At 31.1% G+C, this 27,927-nt stretch overlaps 1 protein-coding gene across 6 annotated transcripts; it reads left to right on the top strand.

Annotated features, from left to right (window-relative positions):
- The first annotated feature begins 2,325 nt into the window (after window positions 1-2,325).
- LOC139487462 (prosaposin-like) lies at window positions 2,326-27,927 on the top strand. 6 transcript variants are annotated; one of them, XM_071272273.1, is made up of 22 exons: window positions 2,350-2,492; window positions 7,714-7,862; window positions 8,462-8,522; window positions 8,718-8,728; window positions 9,106-9,171; window positions 9,637-9,696; window positions 10,475-10,555; window positions 11,833-11,922; window positions 12,441-12,503; window positions 13,058-13,117; window positions 14,008-14,118; window positions 14,567-14,653; window positions 14,897-14,959; window positions 15,519-15,578; window positions 17,500-17,730; window positions 18,144-18,324; window positions 19,281-19,366; window positions 20,090-20,384; window positions 21,476-21,627; window positions 22,152-22,232; window positions 23,010-23,207; window positions 26,000-27,927. In XM_071272273.1, the coding sequence occupies exons 1-22, from the start codon at window positions 2,456-2,458 to the stop codon at window positions 26,036-26,038; spliced, it is 2,262 nt and encodes a 753-aa protein (XP_071128374.1). In that variant the 5' UTR covers window positions 2,350-2,455; the 3' UTR covers window positions 26,039-27,927. The 6 variants fall into 6 exon arrangements, with proteins under 6 accessions (XP_071128370.1, XP_071128374.1, XP_071128373.1 ...); XM_071272272.1 differs by lacking the exon at window positions 8,718-8,728 and adding an exon at window positions 8,640-8,650; XM_071272269.1 differs by lacking the exon at window positions 8,718-8,728 and having other exon boundaries at window positions 2,326-2,492; window positions 8,462-8,533.

The following is a 27,927-nucleotide window of genomic DNA, read 5'->3' as shown; positions in this document are numbered from 1 at the left end:
AGTGATAAATCCTACTTTGTGAAGGATCACACTGATTCAAACAAAAAATCCTCTGAAAATGACATTATCAAGATGCTTAATTTCTTGTTTGACAACATATTTGTTACGTTCGGAGGACGTGATTTTCAACAGACTGTCGACATTCAAATGGGAACAAATTGTGTCCCTCTTCCTGCCGACTTTTTCCTAATTATAATTAGGCTGACTTCTTACAGGAACATCTGAGGGTGAAAGATAAAACGTTAGCAATATCCTTAAACTCTACTTTCCGCTATATAGATGATGTTCTTTCACTAAATAATTCAAAATTTGGTGACTATGTTTGTTGAACGCATCTATCACATCGAACTAGAGATAGAGGATACTACAGATACAGTTAAGTCGGCCTCATATCTTGACTTACATCTAGAAATTGACAATAAGGCTCGGTTGAAAACAAAACTTTAAGACAAAAGAGATGATTTCAGCTTTTCAATTGTAAACTTTCCATGTCTAATTAGCAACATTCTAGCAGCACCTGCATACGGGGTATATATCTCCAAATTGATACGATATACCCGTGTTACATTTCCTATCATGATTTTCTTGATAGATAGTTGCTGCTCACAAGGTAACTATCAAAGCAAGAGTTCCAAATGGTGAAGTTGAAATCATCCCTTCAAAAAGTTTACGGACGCCCTCACGAGTTGGTTGACCGTTATGGAATAACCGTTTCACAGATGATATCGGATATGTTCCTTCTGTCGTAACTACAATCCCTCCCCGTCATGAATGTGACCTACCGAGGTAGAATATTTATCGGATGTGTAATCACATAAGTAACACGACGGGTGCCACATGTGGAGCAGGATTTGCTTACCCTTCCGGAGCACCTGAGATCACCCCTAGTTTTTGGTGGGGTTCGTGTTGCTTATTCTTTTGTTTTCTATGTTGTGTCATGTGTACTATTGTTTGTCTGTTTGTCTTTTTCATTTTTATCCATGGCGTTGTCAGTTTATTTTTGATTTATGAGTTTGACTGTCCCTCTGGTATCTTTCGTCCCTCTTTTACAGTGTCCCTTTCTTTGTCTTTATTAATATTACTGTTACTGTTTGGTCTAAAAACTAAAATACAATAAGAAAGCAATGAATGAGGTTTTTAAATTTGATATATGCTTTTTTTGCTTCTTCGTTAAATATTTTTGTGTTTTTATTGTGATTAAGATTATAACACAATGTTGACTGGAGTGCCCCTATTTGTGACATTGTTACCTATTATGTCTGTTTGTGTTGTTCACCCATCGTTGTCAATATAATGGAATTTAATGCAGCTGAGAGTTTTAGCTTGATATACCACCAGGTTAAATCCATCCTTTTCTACATAAGAAAATGCCTGTACCAAGTTAGGAATATGACAGTTGTGATCCATTCGTTTGATGTTTGAGTTTTTGGTTTTGTCATTTGATTTTGGACTTTCCGTTTTGAATTTTTTTCGGAATTCAGTATTTTTGTGATTTTACTTTTTTCTTTCTGCCTAAGGCAATGTTAATTTGCTGAAATTATACAACATTTTATAAATATAGAGATATTCGTGACATGGTCACGTACTATATTAGAGACAAACAAAGGTAACTGTAGTATACCGGTCATGAATCCATTGAGAGAAAACACATCAACTATAAGAGGAAAACTAAGTAACAACAGAAACACTGAAGTGCAACAATAACAAACGTCAATATGCATAGAAATTAACTTTTTTATAGCAACTGCCATATTCCTGACTTGGTACAGGACATTTCATGCCGAAAAAATGGTGGTTTAAATTTGGTTTAATGTCATGCCAAAACCCCGAAGTATGTCCAGTGCACGATTTTTTGTCGATATTATCAACATCGCAATGTCAAATTTATAGTGTCGTTATTGTTTTAACATTTATACATCGCGATGTAAAGAATGTAAACACAATATATTTTCTAGATTGTATACATCGCGATGTTAACGATGTCAACGATGTAAACAATACGCCGGGTTCAAACAATTCAAGTTAAACAATGTTGACACAATATCGTGTTAACATTGTAGATTTTGCGATGTCTACAATATTGATTAATCATCGTGCTCTGGACATGAATGAAAACCCGCCGCTTTATGACAATGTTGAAAAATATCGCTAAAATGACAACACTTCAACTAAAATGACAACACTTCAACTGACAACAGTCCATCATGATGAATGCAAAATCATGGTTCGGTAAATTTCTCTCGCGTTTGTGTTTTTAAGTTTTTTGAATGCTGAACTTCAAAATGATATTTTCTTATCAAGTTTTTTTAGAAAAGCTATTACTTTGTATATCATATAACGCATTTTATGATCGCATTGCAATCTTCTGACATTCATGGGAAGTAACTGCGTAATCCTGGTCATCTGACAAACAATCATATGACTTTTAGAACTTGTTTTTATTGACTTGAGAACTATGAAGTTTCTGGTGATTCTTTTATTTACTTCTTTTGGTAAGTAGTAAAATAGTCAAATTCTGCATGTTTACCAATTTGAAATTGAAAAGTAGAAGATTAAAATTTTGCTTCTATAAATTCATTCTATTTCCTTACACCTGTACACAACAGCACAACAGTCAACACTGTTTATTATTTTTATCATGATAATAGGATCATACAATGAGGGATGTAGATTATTTTTTTCAATAATCTAAATTTAAATAAATGCCTAGTTTTTTCTTTAACATGTTTAAATCTGTTTTAAGGGATCTGTTCATGTTTACAGTCCAAAATAACTAAATAAAATTGAGAATGGAAATGGGGAATGTGTCAAAGAGACAACAACCCGACCAAATAAAAAACAAAAAACAACAGCAGAGGGTCACCAACAGGTCTTCAATGTAGCGAGAAATTCCAGCACCCGGAGGCGTCCTTCAGCTGGCCCCTAAACAAATATATACTAGTCCAGTGATAATGCACGCCATACTAATTTCCAAATTGTACACAAGAATACATGTAACATAAGAATAAAGATACATAATGTCACAGTATCCAAATTGCACGGAGTACTGAAATTACACCTTTTCAACAAAAATAGCTGTGGAAATCTTACAAGTTTTCATTGGGACTAAACCATTTCTTCAACCATTTGTAATTTTATGATTTGACACTATACACTTCTTTCAATATTGTATGTAGGTGAACATGTTTAGATCTACACAAAATGTTCACAGCATATATCTAGACTCCCCTGACCAGTGCTGGATAACATGCCACAGAAATGATTTTTAAATGGAAATAAAACACTTTTGAATCAAAATATGTTTTGTTTTTATACCTCAAAAGGGACTTTACAGGATATGTACATTTCGCATGATCTTAACTGAACTAGAAATTAATATATAGCAAACAATGAATTGACAGTGGTGAATTGAAGTTAAAAAGATCAAAACCAGTGTTAAATTATCGAGCACTGGTCAGTAGAGTTTACAGGTATTGGGTCCATTCAGCCTGATTACATGTTTGCCCTGAGTTCATTCACCCCTAGATTTTGTTCGCCCTTAGATTTTGATCGCCTTGTCATGCCTGTGTTCGTAATCCTTTCTTTTAAATTAAAATTTGAAAAAATGATATCTATGGAATTAAAGTTTAATAAACTTTTTCAGATAGTTATATGGTGTAATTTCTAGAAATTCTAAAAAAAAAAACCATGGTATATTTAAAAGTACTCCTCATTACAGAATCATGGATTGTTTGGAGGTCATTTCAATTTTATTTTTCTATGATTCAATACAAATTCAAAATTATATTGGTGCAACTGTATAGTTAATAAAGATAGGTCTACAAAATAAACAGAATGGAAACTTTTGTCTGGATCATAAAAAAAACATAGGTAAAATAATTAGGGTCCTACTAAAATACGACCGGGGAAAAGAAAATGCGCCCTGGGAAAATATAAAAAATATTTTATTGGCATATAAGACAACTTTGTGTCAATGAAATCAGTTATGAACATTGATTTTTTTTAGTGGTTTAGCAAATTTCATTGTTATACTGTAACCCTATGTTTTCAAATAAGATCTTATCCATACAGACCATAGTATAGATTGAGAATGGAATAAGGGAATGTGTCAAAGAGACATCAACCCGACCAAAAAGAAGAAAACAGCTGAAGGCCACTAATGGGCCATAGACATGTTTGAACGGTACCCGTGTGTCCTCACAATTCATCACCAATAAAACTTGGTCTTCACTTGGAAATAAAGTTGATAACTTGAACTGTCAATAAAGTACAATGTAGGCTACATTTGTGTACATGTAGCCTGTTCAATTGGCTTTGGTTAATTTGTGTCATTGTTCAAAAACATTGTTCATCATTGTCATATTAACTTGCAAGTGACTTGACCATATAATATGGGCTTTGCTAACTGTAGAAGGAACCATTGACCTAAAAACTATTAACTAGTCATGTTTCATATATAAATGTGTAAATAAAGAAGATATACCTATACATGTATGATTGCTATGAAAAAACCATGTTTCAACATATACAGGACCATACATGTATGGATTTTACTATTCGTCATTAAAGATTTGCAAGACTGAATTTTAACGATCACATGATGCTATTGCAATCTTTATAAATTGCTAGACAGTATAAACCGCCTGCACATTCGGATCATCATCCGATGAACAATCATATAATCAAATAACCAGTTTGTGTTGACTTGAGAAATATGAAGTTTCTAGTGATTCTTTCGTTTACTTCTTTTGGTAAGTAGAGAGATAACTGTTTTTTCTTTCAAATTTCTATAATTGTTTAACATTGATATCTTTGAAATGAGATATCAAGAGAAACAATGGTTATCATTTTGTTAGAGCAATCAAACCTTAAGTTGTTGCTACACCTTCTAAAAGAGATAGATGAAATATCCTTCAGATACATATTTATAAGTAGTGAAAGATTCACAACTTCATAGTTTAGCAGTAGCATCATACAATGTAGCTCTTAAGTGTATTTTTTAAGGGTATTTTTTGACAATTTGCAGACCATATAGCTATAGATTTTTCCTTTTTTAATTGTTCTGTAGTGGTACGTGTAGAATCCTATTATTGTTTTCTGAATTGCTACCCAGGTTCAGCTTGCACTTATTATTTATGGTTTGCTAATTGTCAATTATCATCATAAGCATGATAAGGTCCTAAGATCTACTGTTCTGCAGCTATATAATTAAGAGGGTGGTTATATCCATTTTCATATATATTTCATTTCTCACAATTTAAAGCTTTTCTCAGATAAAATTTGAAAATTTAGACAAAAGTAATTAAATCATTGTTAAGCTGAAATACAATTTGTAATTCATATGATTAAGGAAATGAAGTCTTGTTACAGGAAGGAAAATATTAAATCAATAAATAGTATAAGTACAATTTACTAATGAAACAATGGTCTTTTTTTTTTTGTAAAAAAAACATAGATTCTGAAATGCTGTATTTTGATTGGATGAGATCTAGAGACATGGTATTTTTGTATACTAATTCTACTTTCTGAAATTGTAAAGATAAAAGCATGGTTAAGAGTTTAAATGTCAGATCATTGAACTACTGTATGTATTGTTCTTCTGTCACGAGTCATGTGCTTAAAATATACATACAATTCAGTCAGGTGATATTTAAAGTTCAAAACATGTGACTCAAAGTTTTTTAAGAATAATTCTAAGCTGCTTTCATAATGCTGAACTCAATAGACCTTGTAATTTTGATTCTTTAAAATCAAGTTTGCAAAACATGTGATGATCATGTGATGGTCATGTGATGCTGAAATCCACCAGACCTTAGATTTCTGTTTCTATATGTACATTGTATAAGGTTAAATTTCCTTAACGTAAGATGCTTAAATTCACTAGACCATGGAATTCTGTTTCCAGTAGGTCAAGATCAGTAAACATGTGATGCTTACATTGTAAATTCACTAGACCATGGAATTCTGTCTCTTTAAGTTGAAACTCAGTACTTCAGTAATTGAATAGAAAGTCCAAACTAGTATTGAGTAAATTACACATGACATGAAACATAATTTACATATGCATTTGTCAATGCTATTAAAACAAGGAATTATTTAAATTTGGAATAATTCTGAATTTTGCAAAATTGAGAAGAAATGTATGATGTAAACTAATGAAACTTAAAAGGGTTAGCCACATGCACATGGCTAAGGGGGGTTAGTTAGTTCATACTGAAATATTAAGTAAAATTAACCATAGCCATGCATGGCTAACCCTATTTATATAGGTTAGTTTTTTTCATACATTTCTAATCAATTTCCAGTATTCAAAATCATTTCGTATTAAAAAAAATTCTTGTATAAATTTGACTTCTAAAGATAAAAAAGGAATGACTCTAGAACTTTTTTAAAAAGGGTCATGGGCTGTTGTATTATTGGATGCAGTATATTTAGATATAGGTAATTCTTAGAGTAATTTACCAAATGATCGACAGGGGGATAGAGATATAGTCATCATCCATATACTGTATTTAAATTTATGCTGAAGTTGGGAATTTGTTATTGTGTGTCAAATAATAAAATATGCAGCTATGTCAAGTCTGAAAAGGGATATTTCTGAGGCCACATAAATGCCATGACATGGTGACCCTATATTTTACCAGTTTTGTATGGATGTGTTGTCCATGTCACTCTAGATTTAAGCATTGCAATTTAAGTATAACTTGCACACTGTCATGCTGGTTTCTGATTCTACTCAAGTTCTGACTTTATGTTTCTATGATATATAATAATGTACCTGTACTTAAGCCGTTGGTTATGCAACTTCAATGTTAACAAATACAACACAATGGTAGTTATGTGTTTCTTTATGTAAAGATTTTTTTATTGTCCAACTTGTTATATAATTTCATTTATGAATATTAATGTGTAAACCTATAGATTATACAAATGGTTGCCTTTATATAAGCTTTCCATCAGAAATATGTAAATAGATTTTCATAGAAGTGTAATTTTCCATTTTGATGGGTTTTTTTTAAAGGTTTTAATGCTTTTTAAAATATTAATGCCTTTCTGCTAATCTTCACCATAAATCAATAGTTGTGTTGTAGGTACTATTGATTGTAAATATTTTTAAATGATTTTTTACACTTTGTGACTTTGTCTATAAATATTGAATAATGTGTTTTAAAATCTCTGGATGAGAAATATTCAATGACCATATGCATGATGACATTTTATATAACATATATGTTCATCCTCAACCTTAATATATGTTATGTATTATCATCAAATACAACTTACATTTCAATATTTAGGATGAACATGAATGCGGCCACTTTTGTTTTATACGGAAACCATCTAAAATTTAAATAAAATGCTAGAATTATGAAGATTTCAGTAATTTAGCATGACTTATTGGTGCTAGTACCCGATATATGTGCATAGTATTGTCAAAAACAGCCCATATTTATGTAGAAGAAGCATTCTACTGTCCATTAAATAACTAAAAGTTTACATTTTAACAATTTTGTAAAACTGCTATATTTTGGGGCCAAAAAGGGGTCTTACTGGACCTACTCCTTTGGTACTGATGTCAATCAGACAACTATTCATATCTAAGTATGTTTCTAATACAATCTACTGGAATTAATTTGTACACATTGACCCATAGCTGTTAGTCATACTGGTGTAACTTATCCATTAAATTGTGCTCTTAATTTGTTCTTTCAGCCTTTGCCGACCCAGGTCTCCTTGGGACTAAAGAGTGTTCGTATGGGCCATCCTATTGGTGTAGCCATGCCTTGAATGCAAAGAAATGTGGTGCTGTTCAGCATTGTATAGACACAGTATGGAAGACACAGGTCATTAAACCCAAAGATGTAAGTTTTCTTCTTATTGGCCCATTATCTAGTCAGTCTCTCATTTATATTAGAGTTGTCCTTCTTGGATAAGTATTTACATAAGTTTTTGAAAATGATTTATTTTAAAAATAAATTGGTTTTTAAATTTTCATAAAGGATTAATAAGACAGACCTGAGATCTGTTGCATTTAAATATGATGATTTTGTGGGTGACTGGTAATGGATGTTAGGACTGGATAATTATTCTCAACTTTATTTACAAAATGTTGAATGATTCATGGATTACTTGACTTAATTTAGTCAAAATTGAAGAAGGGCTGTTTTAATGATCTGTAATATGAGGAGTCCAAAGTTTGGAAAAATAAATTAATCATTAGGATATATTTCTTTATCAAAAATGACAAATTTGAATTTCTAATTTGGAAGAAACATTCATAACAGTCATAAAACATTTCTACATATGTATATTATCATGGAAGAAAGTTATTAGGTGTTTATATTGATTTCTTTACAAATAATAAAAAGATGTTTCAAAGATACATGAAATAAAATTCAGAAGAAGAATATAAATCTGCAAAATGATACATTTAATTTATAAGTTAAATTATTTATTTCAGACAATGGAATGTAATATCTGTAAACTTGGTATAACAGAAGCAAAGGAAAAGTTAAAGCAAGGTGGTACAGAGGTAAGGGAGAAGGAAAAGTTAAAGCAAGGCGGTACAGAGGTAAGGGAGAAGGAAAAGTTAAAGCAAGGTGGTACAGAGGTAAGGGAGAAGGAAAAGTTAAAGCAAGGCGGTACAGAGGTAAGGGAGAAGGAAAAGTTAAAGCAAGGCGGTACAGAGGTAAGGGAGAAGGAAAAGTTAAAGCAAGGCGGTACAGAGGTAAGGGAGAAAGAAACCAGTAGAGAAATAAAGAAATTAGTACATGAACTGGGTCAAGTTGTAAGAAATCGACAATAAGAAATCGGACAAAAACATGAAATAAAGAAAATGGAATGGGAGAAACAAGAAAAAGATCCTATAGGCATATGGTACAGGGTCAAGAAAACATTAAACAATTATTAAAAGCTATAATTGTGTAAAAATTACAAATGTTGAGTTCAGTCTATAACCATCCTTGAGAGGAGCATTTTCAGACATCTATTATATTAATTTTTTTTTCAAACATAGATTGCTGTATGATTAAACTTCTTTAATTCATTGTTGTATTTGCTCACTATTATAAAAGTAATGAAATAAAATATTGTTTATTTTTGCAGGAGAAAATTAAGGAATACATGAATGAGGTGTGTAACCTACTGACCAGAACAGATTTAAAAAACAAGGTAACTAGACATTTACAAAAGTTTTGTAACAGAGAAAAGGGAATTATTATAATATTTTTAAGTTTCAGTTTTAAAAAGGGAATATTCCTTTGGAGAGAATTGACAATAAGGAGAGTCAATCTTAATAGTTAATGTCTCAAATACATTTTCCTTGTTTTTATAATGAATTTATTTCACAGGTCAAATTAAACAACAACTGACTTGGTTACATATTGAACTTGAATGTCAAGAAAACTAATCATATTAGAGACAGAAATAGATAACTCAGTATGTTAAGATATTAAACTTGAACAAATTATTCAACAAGATAGAAAATAATAGCACATCAATTAGTGCCAACATGAGTGAATTGGGTAAATCCTTGTAGTTTTATTCTTTTTTAAATGATCGATAAAAAATTTAAAAAAAAATAGAAATACATGTAATCAAAAATGTAATATTGTTAATTTGTTTCCTATTTTTCAGTGTACTGCTTTTGTCAAAACAGATCTGCCATTGTTACTTGATTTGCTGAAGAGTCCTCTGGTAAGGGAGATAACTATTCATTATTTCAGAAAAAACTTAGAATACATTATACATATCATTTAGCCTCTACTTTTCTCATGAATCACACAAATTTGACATATAAATCCATATGCACCATCCTCATCATGAAAGAAATCTTAATTCAAAATTTTCAAAATTAACACAAACTGTTCTTGTGACTGTAAACGGAGCAAATTGCGAGAATATTGTAATCACCAGTTAATGTCCAATAAAATTTGGTCTTACTATTTTATGATTAAAGATCCTGAGATATTGAGATGACATTAATAACATTGACAAATACTAGTCATCGATATGTCATTTTGATAAACAAGTCTTGGTTGCAGACTAGTTGACTATATAACAACAAAATTGTCCTGGGATTTTGCTATTGAAGTTTTTCATAGATGATGAAATAAAAGATTATGCAAATCTTGTAATATTCAGTCACATTTGATTAATTTCTTAATAGTAAAATATTTGTCTTACTTTGTATAGACCCCAGAACAGATATATTGATAACTTGGCACATAATTTGGCTATACCATGAATATAGCTATTATTAATATTTCTCAGTCTTTGACCTCAATAGCTATATAGATATGTGAAGGTTGCAATTTTTTGCACCTGAAGTGTTTTCTTCTGGATTAACTTTAATCAAGAATAATCAAACCTATTAAATTAATCATAGAATATTATAGCCTTGTAGTTTAGAGTAATATTTAGTCACATTGATAGTATACAATACCAGTTCAATATTTACCTTTATTTTGTACAGACCCCAGAACAGATATGTGCCACTTTGAAGATGTGTACTGGCTTTGAAGACTTAGCACAACACCAAAAGATATCAACACAGGTATTTACATATTACATTTTCATCATTCACACAAATGACAAGTATTGAACTTTATTACTATACATGCTATAATTTTTGTGCTATTTTCACATTTCTTTATAGGTGTGAGAAAAATATTTCTTCTCACTGTGTCTATTCTGGGCAAATGATTGGTCGAAATTTAATTATGACGTCTAATTTTCTTGGTTTCTTCTGAATTTCCTATTGTGTCATGAAAAAAGGCGACCATGTCCGGTTAAGTTACATATAAAGAACACAATATTTTTAAATCAATCTTTGAAAAGGAAGGATAAAAACCCTTCAGAGAAACAGATTCCACCACTATAACTTGTGTATTACTATATTTATCTACTCTCAACAGTTAAATGTCAATTATTTAAAAAGCTCCGAAAGCCTCACGCTTTAAATATTGAAATTTAACTGTCTCGAGTGGAGAAATATCGTAACTCACTTGTTGCAGTGGTGGAATCTATATCTCAGTATCCAAATGGAAATGGTGTACTATACTGGTGTGTCGTCTCTATCCTACAAATCTTTTGAATCTAAAATACATCAATGAAAGACATGAGTTTATCTTATTACCAGACATGACTCTGCTTACTGCCTGTTTGCTATAGAGTGATTTTACAGCTGCAATGAGTGTGATAAAATAAGGTTCCTTTCTAGAGAGTTAAATTTTCAAAGAAGGCCTTGCCAAGTTTTTAAAAGTTTAATGTTACCAGTCAAAATACAATAACATGAATTATTTGTAGGCAAATTTTATACTTTTTGTGTGACATCATCAGGTATGATACATTGATATTGAACTCAGAGAAAACAAGATTTGATGTCATCAGCATGATACATTGATAGTGATCTCAGAGAAAACAAGATTTGATGTCATCAGTCATGATACATTGATAGTGATCTCAGAGAAAACAAGATTTGATGTCATCAGGCATGATACATTGATAGTGATCTCAGAGAAAACAAGATTTGATGTCATCAGGCATGATACATTGATAGTGATCTCAGAGAAAACAAGATTTGATGTCATCAGGCATGATACATTGATAGTGATCTCAGAGAAAACAAGATTTGATGTCATTATTAATTTTAACCAGTGAAAAACAGATTAAGTTAACCACCATGATGATGATAAAAAGATAAATCAACCATTAGAGAAAAGTATAAATTTGAAAGAGTAAAACATTTGAATGTTTTTGCAAATGGCATGTCATAGCATCAAGTCATGCTACTTTGTGCAGATATAACTAAGTTTTCATTTATTATTGTAGGTAACATCAACAAAGAGTGCCGATGTATGTACAGACTGTACAAATTTCTTCACAGATATCCAGAACATGATAGTCAGCAATGAGACACAGGTATATATCTAAGTGTACTGTAGTTTTATGGGGTTGTTGCACAAATATTTAGAAATATTGATATAGCATAACCATTATAATATGTTATCACCAAGAAGTAATGTCCCAAAATCAACATTCTGGAATCCTAAAGAAAAAGTAGCCAGGAGAAACATTTTTATAAAGATTCAAATAGATATTTTTATCTTTTATAATAGCTGAATTTGAATTGATTTTAAGTCTCAAGATCCATGCTCCTGGGGACATAATTTTTCCAACTTAGCCTCTTAGTGGAGTGTTTTTCTGTGTAGATCAGTTGTATTGAATTTTGCTGTGTTTGAGAGAGATACCACCATCAAAATAAAAAAATCTAATTAATTAAGGCTGCAATAACATTAAAAATTCTCTGTTTTCTTGAAAAGAGTTGGTTCACTAACTCATAAATCAAAAATGTTTTGAAAATATTCTCTGGTGTAAAAAAAAATAGTTATTTATTGGATTGGCACTTTGTATTATATATTTGTTTCTTCTCTTTGTAGGAACAGATTGAAGCTATGCTGAAGCAGACTCTGTGCTCACAGCTAGAATCCATCAAGAGCATGGTAGGAATAGTTTAGTTTACCTTTACTAAATTTCCTTAAAAAAATAGAATGACTGGCCTATTAATACACATCTTCTTGTATGCCCCATTTATGTGCATGATGTTATTTGGTCTATGATTCATTGTCATATTTGCCATAAAATACTCATTTAAAGGTTATTGGGAATTAATGGTCATTTAAGGGTCTTATTGAAACTCTTTCTTTAACTCACCTAGCCACAAGGTCTTGTATGAGCTATACATAATACTTTAGATCAATGGGTTGTTCTTCTTGAAGTCATTCAGTATTATTAACTTCTCCTCTTAGGCATTCCAAATTTCCTGCCCATCGTCCTAGTAATTTGCCTTTTCAGAATCTAAAGGACTATGGGAAATCTCATTGTTCCTACACCAAAATTAAAATAACGTAACATCGTTGGTTGAATTTTCATTGTTTATCACTTTTAAACCAATAATAACGTTTTGGTGTACGCTTTGGGAAATATTTCCCATAATGCATTAGATTCTAAAACAGCAAAGTCAAACATAACATTTATCTATACTTTTATTTTTCAGTGTAATTTTGTGGTAGAGGAATACACACCAGAAATCTTACAGTACCTAGGACAAACAGTTGTAAGTAGACTAATAGAAAATATTATCTTTCTAAATGTGAATTTAAGCAACAAACATGCAAGAAGCACATTCTGCATGAAGAGGGGAACTCTTGCTTAAAATAACCCATGTCACTTTCTATCAATTGTCTTAAAATTTTGAATCCATTATGATTAGAACAGTGAATAGATGACTTTAGCCTTCATACACTTTCCCGTAATATTCCTATATCCCAATGCTTATTACGTCACTGTGAGAACTGATTGATCAATGACATGTTTACTCAGATAAAACGGTGTAAATTTTTAATAATCAACAACTCAAGATTGGTGTATGAATTCAGACTGTTCTTAGAAATGGTAGATGATACTGTTCTAGCCGATTGACCTAGTGTACTATTACATCACAGTAAGAATCGATTGTCCAATGACGTCGTTTACTCAGGTCGATCGGTGTAAATGATTCATTAAAAATAGCTTGAGATAAGTGTATGAATACAAACATTTACATGAACATTAAGTTCAAATGGTAATCAAATATGTTTGCCTGCAATGAAAATCTCATAAATAAGATTTATATATGCTGTTTCCTGCTCTACCAGTGTGGGCAGACTCGTAAATAAGATTTATATATGCTGTTTCCTGCTCTACCAGTGTGGGCAGACTCGTAAATATGATTTTATATGCTGTTTCCTGCTCTACCAGTGTGGGCAGACTCAAAAATCTGTAAAATTTTTGATAATGGAACACATACAGCTGTATAAGCATATTTATCATAAGGAATAAGATATAAAAGTTTGTAACAGCAACACTTGGTAAATATAATTCAGTTTCTGCAGGTGAGATTAAACATATCGTAAAAGGGAGAGGGCATGAAGACATGTGATCAAATATTTGTTATTTCTTTTCCAGGATCCTAAAACAACCTGTAGAATTCTAGGTTTCTGTAACAACAAAGGAGATTTGTTTACAGCTTTGAGAATCAGGATGCAAAATAAAGAAACATTCAAGAAATTTAACAAGGTACAGTTAATAATCTTTACATCAAATTTGTTGTGAACATACATGAAATATTTGCCACTGGACCGTAAGCAAACAACAAGTGAATGATCATCAAATCAAAGATTTCTTTTTTGACTGATAATTTAAGAAATGTAAATATTTTTGAAGACAATTATTGATACAGAATATTGAAATCTTGAAAATTTGACAAGATTTATAGATTTTATGTTTTAACTAATATAACAGAATGTTTGGTATGAAACCAGTTATCTCAGACCAATTAAAAGAGTTATGTCCCTTGGGAACATTAATTATACTGGAAATTGCTTTGTATTTGCTCTCAAGGTTTCATTTTTCTAAGATATCTATAAATAGTTTTAAAGAACCAAAAAAAGAGTCTTTGTAAGTTGTTGCCCTTGGATAGATCAAAAAATGTGAAACACAGGGGAATTTTTTTTTTGTTATTTAGAAAGCTATTGGAGGACAAGAAGAATGTGATGTATGCAAAAATGTAATGAACGATGTCCAATCTCTAGATAGAGACCCTACTACACAGGTATGTCCGATATTTCAGAAATAAAAAAAGTGTCATAACTACATGATACAGTATTATCACTGTGGAAAGTCGAGTATTCCTATAATGGGATTCCATTACATATATAAGCAAGTTCCTTCAAATGAATTACATTAATTTTCAGACTATCAGTTTTTTCTATAATTGATTTTTTTATTAACTTTACATACTTTCTTTGGTCAATGTCTGGTATAATATTATCAATGATTACAATTTGATTTTCAGGGTAAAATTAAAGACTTTGTGAAGAAAGAATTATGTAGCAGACTTGGAGGTTTAGCCAGTGAGGTAAATACATTTATGTTTCTGATCTACCACATCAGTTCTACAACTATTTAAAGCTTACTGTGATGTTGTGACATTCTTTCATTTGATTTCCAGCCACCCTGACTTACTCTGTAGTCCAGTGTGATCAAGGCTGCAAAGTTAACTATTATTTGTTTATTTGTTTATTTCTTGTTTGCAAAAAAGCAAAATAGAATGTCCTTTCCCTCTACAAATTTCTGTGAGTAATACAACTTAATGCATTCAATTAAATTTGTAATACAAAAAAAAATGATGCAATGGTAAAAATAGATATATGACAAATCTACTTTACAAAAATCAAGAACAAAATTGTTGTCAGATGTTTACATTACTTATATCAGTTACTGTTAACGGCAGATAAATGATAAGGGAACTTTTGGAGGGTAGTGTGGACATTTCTAATTCAGCTAAACTATCTCTCTCTTCCCATTTCCTGTTTGGGAAATTCTGTATGCACCATTGATTCAAGCTGTAGAGCTATCATACCAATATCAAAGTATTAACATGCACTACAAGATTACATTATCTTTCTGTTTTTCAGTGTTCCAGTCTGGTAGATCAGTATGCTTCAGTCCTCTTTGAGTTGTTGGCAAATGAGTTGGTAAGTTCTTTTACATTGTAAAACATTTATATGTCAACCTGTTTTCTTTTTTTTCAAAATGTCAACTCTATTAAGCCTGTTACAGAAATATTTCAGTTTTTTGATAAAATAAGAATTGATTGGGAAACAATCAAGGATTTAGAAATTGAGTAAGCATTGAATTGGTAGCCGCTTTATAAATATGACTATTATCTTAGATATACAACAATTTCATGCACAAACAGTTTTGATATTTTGCAGCTAATCATTTTAGAATAAGACTTTTAACCAATCTGAAGATCGAAGACTAATATTGTATTTCTTGTCTATACTGTAGAAGCAGAAATTTTCGTGGAGGATTTAATTTCATTTTATTTCGACGAAATTAAAAATCAAAGAGCTGAATAGCTCTGAGGGGGAAGACGGCCCTTGTTTCTATTTCATTTTTTTTAGGGGGGGGGAGGTATCTTTTGATAGTCTTCATATAAAGAATGAAAAGAAAAGAACAGCTAGAACATGTGGAAGGTTGACACTATTGGAATCAATTGTTGTTTAATGTAATTTTGTTTCTTTAGTTTAGGATTGAATTTCAATTTAGACCAATGGAAGAGATCTGCATGTTCTAAATCTAAACATTCAATTAAAGTTGAGTTAATTATCTAAAATTCAACTAGTTGAATTCTGTCATTTAACAACAACTACAATTATTTTTGAAATCTTAATAGTGTAAGACTGAACTGCAGGCTAGGGCCATTTTTCACTTTTTGTGACAGTAACTTAAGATTTTTTATTTTTTTTCTTAAGTTAGGACTGAAAAATCTATTCAGTTTTAAATTTCCATTGATAAAGTTCCCAGTTACATCTCTCATCACAGGGATACAGGTACTAATAAAAATAACAATATGATTGATGTAAACTGTGAAGCTTGTTTCCAAATCCTACATTTTGAAATATTTGTAAAATTTCATGAATAAATGCAACATTTGTAATTTTTTTTGTTACTATTACAATGATTATGTTGGTACACAAAATTTAGTTTTAATGGAAGACTACTTATCATATACTAAATCATTTAGTAAATGTCACATTTTAAGTGTTTATTTTAGTGGATAATTAGCTCTTATAAATTGAGGTGCTCCTGAATTGGAGGAAGATTCTCAAAACAGAGTTTTACAGAAAAAAATGGAAAAGATCGTTTCTCTCCCCAATCTCATGTAGGCCCTCGGACTTTTGGTTACTTTGAAAGTTGTTGACCTAAAACTTAAAGTATTGCATGTTGATGTTTGAATCATCTACAGCAACCATCATTATGTTTAAATTTAACAAATACTATTTTTTGATAAGTGCACAATCTTTGAGAATGATTTAAATAACCAGTGAAGGATATCCCTGCTTATGCGTAGTGTGGCATTCCAACAATGACGTCACTATAAAATATATGGATATATTTAGAATATCTCGTCATACTGATTTTTCCGGATTGTAAAAGAAACGTAAATAGTATAAAGGAGAGCTTAATATACGATAATTTCGAGAGAAAAAGAAGGGAAATATGTAAAAAAAGTGTTTAAAGTCAATCTATTCATTTGTGTCTCCCCATCTGATCAATCTCAGTAAGATTTGTCGGGGGGTTTTCCACACTATAAAAACAAAATGAATGATGTGAGGGAATGTCACTCTGGTCAACCCCATTGGGGATTGACGGCTTGAAGCCGTCTTCCCCAAAAAATTAAAAAAATTAACATTTATATAATATCACTTCCATTTATTGGAATCCACGAAATTAAATCCCCATGAAATCTTATTAAGACACAAAAACACGAAATGTTAACCCTAGGAAAATTAGTGTTTCTACAGTATTTAGGACCCTGAAACTAATATTGTATTTCTTGTCTACATTTAGGACCCTGAAACTAATATTGTATTTCTTATTTATATTTAGGACCCTGAAACAGTGTGCAGCTTTGTAGGCTTCTGTAGAGCAGTTGAAATGAAACAGCCAGCAATATCAGTTATATCCCTGACTAAATCAGAACCCATTATAGCCCTGGACATCACTCCTGCCATGCTCATCCACGACACCAAACCAGTAAAGACCTCAGGTGTATATTGTGATATATGTAAGGTTGCTATGAATGAACTGGATTCCATCCTCGCCAAGAATGCTACAACAGTAAGTAGGAACTGAAGTATTTGTTTTAGGGAGAGCCAATATCTTTTTTTGGTTAAATTTTTTGGTGAAGAGAGTTTTTGATCAAGTTAATGTCCAATCAACTTGAAATTTAGTACACATGTTCCCTGTGATATGATCTTTCTAATTTTAATGCCTAATTAGAGATTTTACTCCATTGTCATGGTCCACTGAACATAGAAAATAATAGTAAGGATGGGGCATCAGTGTTCTTGGGACACATTCTTGTTTTTTATAAATTGTTTTAAAGATTAACTGTTATTACTCCTGGAAAGATAAAATATGTTCAATGCTGGGGACATTGGAACTCTGTTCTTGTAATGATCTTCTTTTTTTCTAAATATATATCTGCATGTGTCTTATATTTCACCAGTGATCCATTTTTAAATTAACAGGCCCAAATAGAAGCAGCTTTGAACCAGCTCTGTGGCCGTTTACCTGGAGGATTGAAGGACCAGTGTACATCTTTTATCAATCAGTATGCTCCAGCCATTCTGGAACTCCTAAAACAAGAACTCAATCCAACTGTTGTTTGTGACAAGTTAGGACTATGTACACCAATGAAATCAGACATCAGTAAGTCATTTCTGCAGTTTTAGATTTACTAGAAAAAACCTGAGCGAGCGCGGGTTAAGACTACTTGAAATATTTATGGTGATAAAAGTTTGGCTTCGTGCGAGTCGAAGTTCTGTCTCTGTTTGATACCAGTGCACAATAAACTGAGAAAATAACTCAGAGAAGATAATCTTAAACATGTCTTCAGTGGTGCCAGTTTTTATAGTAGTTTTTTTTTTTCGAGTGGTGTGAGTTTGGTCTTTGTGTGACACAGGTGCTCTGAGAAAGAAGGAATTTACTAAGAGAACAATCAAAGGACTAAACACATTTCCTCAATATATTTGAAATTGAAGACCAATAAATAAATTCTTTAAATCTCTTTCAAATTTGGGACAGGTGTGAAATTTTAAATTGTTTTAAACTATTTTAAGCTTGAGGGACTAGCATATGTGACGAAAATTTGAACTTTAAGGGAGTAGAATTTGATTTTAGTTTTTTTCTTCTTATAAAATTAGATATTTCAAAAAGAGTTGAAAGAAGATTCTCTAAGCATGCTTCAATACTTTTTAAAATAATATTGTAAAATAAATGAAAGGATTTGATAAAATTGATATTTTTTTGAGGGGCAAAATAATTTTTTTAAAGTTCATTAGACCACAATCATTCTGTGTCAGAAACCTTTGCTGTGTCAACTGTTTAATCACAATCCAAATTTAGAACTGTATCAAGCTTGAATGTTGTGTCCATACTTGCCCCAACTGTTCAGGGTTCGACCTCTGCAGTCGTATAAAGCTGCGCCCTGCGGAGCATCTTGTTAATGTTTATATACCAGTAAACATCACCTATTGGCGTCTTATTCTCTGACACATAAACTTTGAAATGAAGAGTTGGTAATCTTTTGTTGTAAATTGATTTGTTTTAGAATTTAGTTCTACATTGCTTCTCAATTCTAACGCATATGATTTGATTAATTGTAGAATCCAGTGTTTCAGCAGTACAATGTGTCCTGTGTGAATATGTCCTGTCCACCATAGAAAGACAGTTAGGCAATAACAAATCTCTGGTAAGAAAATCTATAGTTAGTTATTTCAGTATGTGCCTGTCAATCTTAATAAGGAAATCTATAGTTAGTTATTTCAGTATGCGCCTGTCAATCTTAATAAGGTGCCTCAGTGTTTGTATAGTGATTACCAGATTCTGTTAGTAAATGTTGAAAATATGAAAAATAAGGACATGTGGTATTATTGCCAATGAGACAAGTATCTACATACCTACCAACTTTTACGATTTAGGAGTGAACTACACGATTTTGACCTGTTGTCACAATTGCAAGATCATGATCATGATCTTGCAAAAAGCTCTATAATATTATTTTGTTGAGTTCTACACACAAAAAATGATTGTTCCCCAAAACTCTGAAGGGAGACAACCGTGATCAGCCAATCAAAATGAGGCATTGCAAATTGAAAACATGCTAAATTTTTAATTTATTTGGAATTTAGAATTGTAAAAATTGTATTAATGGCAGATGACTTTTCATGACATAATATAAAGCATTTCAAAGGAGAAAACAATTGGCCTGATTTATGTACAAAATAATAATGAAAAAGATAGATGATATACAGCAACAACCACTGAATTACAGGCTTACTGTATCATTATTTGGATTTGACAATTTCTGTTGTAGTTGGAGTTAGACTCTGATAATCATGTTTTGGGGGGACATTTGACTATGATAAATCCATTGTGTTGAGTAAAATGTAATCCCAGACTTGTTAACTTTTAGGTTGTGATTAAAGAAGCTCTTGACAAAGTCTGTAGTCTAATGCCTAGCACCATCAGCAAAGAATGTATTTCATTTGTCAACCAGTATGAACAGTTGATAATCAACCTTTTACTCAAAGAAGTCAAACCATCTGAGGTATGCAAGTCACTTGGCTTATGTACTGCCTCAGTCAAGTCTTTACCAAAACCAGCAATTCTGATGAGAGGGGAACCAGTTCTCATACCACAACCAATCAAAACATTACCCAAACCTGTATCTGGAATTCTTTTGCAAGGTGAACCAGTCATGAATAAAAGTAAGTGTATATTCTGTAAACCAAATAATTCTCTAGAACCATTTAATTACTGAAGTTTTATAGGCAGAAACAATATACAGTAATATGGATCTTAGTTATAAAATGCTTAAAATACCTTTTAGAATATAAAAGTTTGTAGGTTTGTGCTCGGCTTTGTTAATGTTACCAACTGCAATTTTATATTTTTTCTGATGCAGTTATACCATCACACATCATTTGCGACATGAATCAAAAGCTTACTTGGGTGCACATGGGTAAAAGTTCAGAAAACTTCTCTCTCCACAACTGTCGTCTGTCTACACATGAAAATGTGATATTGTTTAGATTCAGTCCTATAGAGTTCAATGATGAAATTACATATATTTTATTTTGACACTTTTGATACGCATGGTATGTCTTATTTTGACACTTTTGCTAAGCATGGTATGTATGTCTTAAGAGCATGTGTGTCTCAAGGTACCTTTTTTGACAAATCTCTTCAGTGATCAACTCGTGTAAATTTAAGTAATGTGGATTCATTAATATTCGTGGATACTAATTTTTGTTGATTTTGTGGTAACAAGGGAACAACAAAGTTAAATATTCAACAAATCAAATTTTCTAAAGGAATGTATGCAGACTTACCCTAAACCACGAATTTAAATATCCAAGAACATGTAAGTTTTCCTAAATCCATGAAAACTGATACCCACAAATTATAAATGAATCCACAGTATGAGTATGTTTGGGCTTTATAATTTTTATGCCCCACCTACGATAGTAGAGGGACATTATGTTTTCTGGTCTGTGCGTCCGTTCGTCCGTCCGTCCGTTCATCCGTCCGTTCGTTCGTTCGTTCGTCCGTCTGTCCCGCTTCAGGTTAAAGTTTTTGGTCGAGGTAGTTTTTGATGAAGTTGAAGTCCAATCGACTTCAAACTTGGTACACATGTTCCCTATGATATGATCTTTCTAATTTTAATGCCAAATTAGAGATTTTACCCCAATTTCACGGTCCACTGAACATAGAAAATGATAGTGCGAGTGGGGCATTCGTGTACTGAGGACACATTCTTGTTATTTTTATTTTTGCAATATTTTATTATTTTCACCAGAGAACCCAGTGAAAAGTGATGAAGGATGTTTAGTGTGTGAGACCTTAATGAACTACCTGTCTGAAGCTTTGAAGGAAAACAAGACAGCTGCAGCCATTAAATCTTTGTTAGAAAAAGCATGTAACCTTCTACCTACATCCATGGCAAATGAAGTAATTAATTAATATCTTTTAAGTTTGGATTTCGTTTTTACTTGTATTTATTTTCAAAAAATAAATTCATTAATTTTTTTTTATATAATATTGACACATATAAGTACAGTACAATACAATTCCTTAAAGAGTAAATGACAACAAACTATTTTTTCATGTAGATAATTCTTCTTATGTGGTACAAAATCAAATATAAAACACATCAATCAAGCAGTTGGTTTTTCCTCCATTGAATTATTTTCAATTTGTCATACTTTTTTTGGATTACTATACATTATTGGTTTTGCTCATTGTTGAAAGAAATATGATGCCTTACATCTACAACTTTGGTCTCTTGTTGTATACATGTCTCTGTGGCCACATCTCCTTATTTTTATATTTCCATATAAGTACAAACAAAATTAGGAAAATGCTTCATAAACACAGGCTACAATCAGACTTTAACCTGTTGCTTATCAAATAGTCAATATGATTTACATTTATTTAAAAAAAAAACATATTTTGATATCTCTGGTTTTTTTCAGTGCCAAGGAATAGTGATTGCATTTGGAGATATCATTATCAAGGAACTGTCCCAGGAGATAGATCCTAAACAAATCTGCAAGGTAAATTTATAGTTATCTCCCCTGGATGGTTGAATTAATAACCAATTGTCTCCCCTTGAATGTGCAATTAAAAGCGTGGGAAGGAGGACAAATACAAGAAATTACAACTTCTAGCAATTAAAATATAAAAGACCTATAGACTAACCAAACAAATGAAAACTTATTTGGAGGTACAAAAGGTTTTATTACAAGGAACATTAATACTGTCAGAAAAAAAGTTAAATATCAAAACTGGTATTTCAAAGGTGTAAAACCACCATTGATTTTCCCCTATTAGTCTTTGTTAAATTTGCACTTTTCAAAAAATTGTGCAGAATTTATCTTTGTTTCAAATAAAGAAATACTTGGCATGATTAAAGTTTTATCCTGTCCAGTTCTATAGAGCAAAAAATCACATGACATTTCATTGCATTTAAGAAAATAACCATCACTGGAAGTTAACCAATCAAATTTCTCCCCTTATTTTAACCTGTGTACAAGCTTTAGTAACCATGTAACTTCAAGTTTACAAAATATTCTATAGAAACCCCAAATAAAAAAGTAATGGTGCTTTAAAATACCAAAGACATATGTTTATGACATAGAAATGTTTTACTGCAATAAATTGTAGGATTAATTACCTACAACTGTCAAATTCAAGAGAATATTTTTTTCTACCTTTTTTCATATACAACCGGATGATAAGTACCATGATTTGGTTGTATTACACCTCAAACTGTAGTAATTAGAAAATGGAAATTATTTGTACATTAAGGAATATTTGTTTCTTTTTAACAGGACATAGACATGTGCACCTCATCAAGGATCAATAATCAGCTTCCAAAGACAGCATCAACTGCCATCAAAGAGGAGCTCAAAAATGTTCTTAGGAAGGACAACAGACTTTACTACAAACCAAAGAATCTAGGCAAGAAAAAATGTGGCTTTGGTCCTTCTTACTGGTGTAAAAGTATGGAAACAGCTCAGGAATGTGGAGTAAGTTATATTATCACATATTTGTTACGATCTTTAGGATTTGCATATGTAATAACCTCAAAATTGCCCAGGCCAAAAAAGAGTATATTGGTTATTGTGCCGTGATTCCAAATGATGTGACATCATTGCATCATTAACAACAATGGATCACACTTCTCGGATAAGATGTTTAAGATCTGACCAGTTGTTATGTTTCATTAAATTGTTATTATTAATTTTAATGCCCCACCTACGATGGTAGAGGGGCATTATGTTTTCTGGTTTGTGCATCCGTCTGTCTTTGTCTGTCTGTCCATTCGTCCCACTTCAGATTAAAGTTTTTGGTCATGGTAGTTTTTGATGAAGCTGAAGTCCAATCAACTTGAAACTTGTTACACATGTTCTTTATGATATGATCTTTTTAATTTTACAGCCAAATTAGACCTTTGACCCCAATATCACAGTCCACTGAACATGGAAAAGTGTGAGTTTCAGGTTAAAGTTTTTGGTCAAGGTAGTGTTTAATGAAGCTGAAGTCCAATCAACTTGAAACTTGGAACACATGTTCCTTATGATATGATCTTTCTAATTTTAATACCAAATTAGATTTTTTGGGGAAGACGGCTTCAAGCCGTCAATCCCCAATGGGGTTGACCAGAGTGACATTCCCTCACATCATTCATTTTGTTTTTATAGTGTGGAAAACCCCCCAACAAATTTTACTAAGAATGATGAGATGGGGAGACACAAATGAATAAATTGACTTTAAACACTTTTTTACACATTTCCCTTCTGTTTCTCTCGAAATTATTGTATATTGAGCTCTCCTTTAAACTATTTACGTTTCTTTTACAATCCGGAAAAATCAGTATGACGAGATATTCTAAATATATCCAACTTACATTATATTTTATAGTGACGTCATTGTTGGAATGCCACACTACGCATAAGCAGGGATATCCTTCACTGGTTATTTAAATCATTCTCAAAGATTGTGCACTTATTAAAAAATAGTATTTGTTAAATTTAAACATAATGATGGTTGCTTAAATTGATTCAAACATCAACATGCAATACTTTAATTTGTAGGTCAACAACTTTCAAAGTAACCAAAAGTCCGAGGGCCTACATGAGATTGGGGAGGGAAACGATCTTTTCCATTTTTTTTCTGTAAAACTCTGTTATGAGAATCTTCCTCCAATTCAGGCGCACCTCAATTTATGAGCTAATTATCCACTAAAATAAACACTTGAAATGTGACATTTAGTATATGATAAGTAGTCTTCCATTAAAACTAAATTTTGTGTACCAACATAGTCATTGTAATAGTAACAACAACAAAAATACAAATGTTGCATTTTGTAGTTTAAACCTATTTATTCATGAAATTTTACAAATATTTCAAAATGTAGGATTTGGAAACAGGCTTCACACAGTTTACATCAATCATATTGTTATTTTTATTAGTACCTGTATCCCTGTGATGAGAGATGTAACTGGGAACTTTATCAATGGAAATTTAAAACTGAATAGATTTTTCAGTCCTAACTTTCTTAAGAAAAAAGTTAAAAATCTTAAAGAGTACCGTCACAAAAAGTGGAAAATGGCCTTAGCCTGCAGTTCAGTTGTACACTATTAAGATTTCAAAAATAATTGTAGTTGTTGTTAAATGACAGAATTCAACTAGTTGAATTTTAGATAATTAACTATCAACTTTAATTGAATGTTTAGATTTAGAAGATGCAGATCTCTTACATTGGTTTAAATTTAATCCTAAACTAAAAAAACGAAATTACATTAAACAACAATTGATTTCAATAGTGTCAACCTTCCACATGTTCTAGCTGTTCTTTTTTTCATTCTTTTTATGAAGACTATCAAAAGATACCCCCCCCCCCCCCCCAAAAAAAAAAATCCAACATGAAATAGAAACAAGGGCCGTCTTTCCCCTCCGAGCTATTCAGCTCTTTGATTACCCAATTTCATGGTCCATTGAATATGGAAAATGATTATGCGAGTTGTGCATCAGTGCACTTTGGACACATTCTTGTTTTTCTTCTTATCTGTAGAACTTTAAAAATATATGATAAATAGATGATAACATGTCTTTTCCATATTGGCCCTGGTATCATCCCTCAACCCAAATCGTCCCTCAGCTAAAACCTAGGGCAGATATAGTAGTCTCGGGATGATACTAGGGCCAATATGGAAAAGGGCATGTTATAATCTATACTTATCAGTTATCTGTTAGGTAGGGTATATGTATATAAATGTATGTAGTGTTCATTTTGATAAGATATAGCCACAGTTTTTAGAACATCAATTCCATGATTGTTGGTATGAAGTTAAATTTAAATTAATAAAATAGTTTTTTTTTATTTAAGATTTTTTGAATTCACATTTATGCAATGATTGCAAATGTCTGATTTATAGCATACAGTAAACAGAATGTTCTACAATCAATCAGCCGAAAACTCAAATCTTCAAATGCAGTACTGTTATCTCCTTAAAGTTTTATATGTGAATTTGGCTTTCCTATCTTAAAAACTTTTGAGTAAGTGTGTCTGTTCAAAAATAACAAGCAATTGTATTGTGTACAAAAATAAAACTGTAAATCAACTTAAGTTTGCAAGTGATTTGTTTTCACGACTTTCGCGAGTAAAAAAATATATCAGGAACATAAATTAAAAATAGGCTAAACCTGAAATAAGTATCGCGCAAAAATAAGTTGGTTTACAGTATGTGTCTTTCTATTTGTAAATTTTATAAAAAAAAATTGACAAGATGTTTATCAATGTTGTTTTATTTTGTAGATGGTCGAACATTGCAAGGATGTATGGAGTAGAAAATAAGATCTGACTAAAAACCAACATGACATCTCCACTTTATAGTGCATTTGAATTATATCTCTTAAAACTAATCATCAGGAAATAACATTTAAAGTTTCTAGAAGACCAAAACTTTTTTATAAGGAAGCATCCTTTGTATTTTTGATATGTTAAAACTATCGTCCAATGATAGATCTGTTTTCTAAAGACTACCGGTATGAATAATTGTATAATATATTAATTGATTTATTAAAATTATTAATTTACAAATTTACAAAAGGGAATATCTTTAAAGATTTAGACTCTTAATTCATTAAATGATGAGAGTAAAGAATAGTCACACACTGAAATTGCATAATTTACATTTGAGTTTTATACAATGAAGATATGAATATGCAGTAAAAAGTACTATTTTGATATATAATGAAGTTATTTCTTCACGTGAAATTCTGCTTGTAAATATTTTTTGAATGTATTTATACTTTACTTAATATTTACATGCTTTAATTGTTTTATGTTTATTGTGAACAGTTGCTTTTTATACTTGTAAAGTTTTATATGAAAATTTGTGTTTCGTGTTCATAATTATCTTTAGAAAGTGTAAAAAATAAATACATCTAGAAGAGACAGGTAAAAGTTAGCACAAAACAAAATAAAAAAACTGGTTATAGTAAAAAACAAAAAATTATGAAATACTCTTCCAACCTCAAAGAATTACATTGTTTAAAGTCTATGAAAGAAATGATTCTCATGGTACAACTACCGGTGTAATCCCTATGCATTTTTATAGATCAGATTTAACATTTTATAATAATAAAGCAATTAACAGTCTTATGAAAAATACTATGACAAATGTTCAAAATGAAAAGATATTTATAAATTGAAAACATTTATTTGATGTATATCAATTTGGTGCCTTTCTATTAATTACACATAATATGGGAAATCCTTTTGTTTGCTGTTGATATTTGAATAGGAATTTAAATAAATTTATTTTTGATAGCACAATAGCAACATATGTGCTGCAAATAATGTGTAAATACCTTGTATATATTTGATGAGATTTGCATTATGTTAACTATGAGTTATTCCCCTTTAGTTGAAAAGCTTAACATTACCATATCAGAAGTTTAATTTGTTGATATAGAGATCTTATTCTGATATTACGAATAGATAGAAAAAAATACCCACAAAAAAACGTTCAATGTGTGAAATGTAAAAAAAAAACACAAAAGTAAAATGTTATCTTCAAAAATCTTATAGGTCTTCTGCGTTGATGAGTTGTCTCATTGACTTATACCAATATATTTGAATTTTAGAAAATATATTTTTTTCATTTTTATAGAAAAGAAAAAAGTAATTTGAAATTTCCATATAGTGGTCAAGTTATTATAGTTCAATTAACTGCTTTTGTTTAACATTATACTGTTTGATGTGTATTCAAATATATCAGAATATGTTCTCATTTGAAAGCATTTACCATGTAATTAACAAGAATACTCTAGCAAAAGTCTTTTCAATCTATAGCTTATAATTTAGTCATCCTAGCTTTTTTTCATATATGAACAAACTTTAGAACAGCACAATATAACATAAGTATCTCTGCAGATGTAATTTTCCTCACTACAAAAAGAAGACATTAAAACCTGAACATTTTTACAGAAATTTTATTGATGAAGAATGATTCCTTTAAAAATCTAAAAATGTATAATCTGGTTTACTTTTACATCAATAATTTCAGCGTTTTGATTTCTGTAATATTGTGCTGGTAACAATATATTAAATGTAGTAACCAATTTTCCAGTTACTTCCCTTTATTGGTGACAAGATATCGACTTTGATGTATGATTTAAAACCTTTGTTATTGCATATGTATGTTACAGCTGTTTTGCAATAAAACATTCCTTTCTCTA

This window comes from Mytilus edulis, chromosome 9 (genome assembly GCF_963676685.1).
Source record: "Mytilus edulis chromosome 9, xbMytEdul2.2, whole genome shotgun sequence".
Classification (NCBI taxonomy): domain Eukaryota; kingdom Metazoa; phylum Mollusca; class Bivalvia; order Mytilida; family Mytilidae; genus Mytilus; species Mytilus edulis.
Note: the sequence above shows the minus strand (reverse complement) of the source record. Positions and strands in the feature narration are given on the sequence as shown.

Bases quoted from the DNA above. Each gene is read 5' to 3' on its own strand.
- LOC139487462 (XM_071272268.1), top strand. From the start codon at position 2,456: ATGAAGTTTCTGGTGATTCTTTTATTTACTTCTTTTG. The intron at 8,612-9,105 runs GTAAGGGAGAAG...TTATTTTTGCAG, and splicing joins TAAAGCAAGGTGGTACAGAG to GAGAAAATTAAGGAATACAT. The intron at 19,367-20,089 runs GTAAGAAAATCT...GTTAACTTTTAG, and splicing joins TAGGCAATAACAAATCTCTG to GTTGTGATTAAAGAAGCTCT.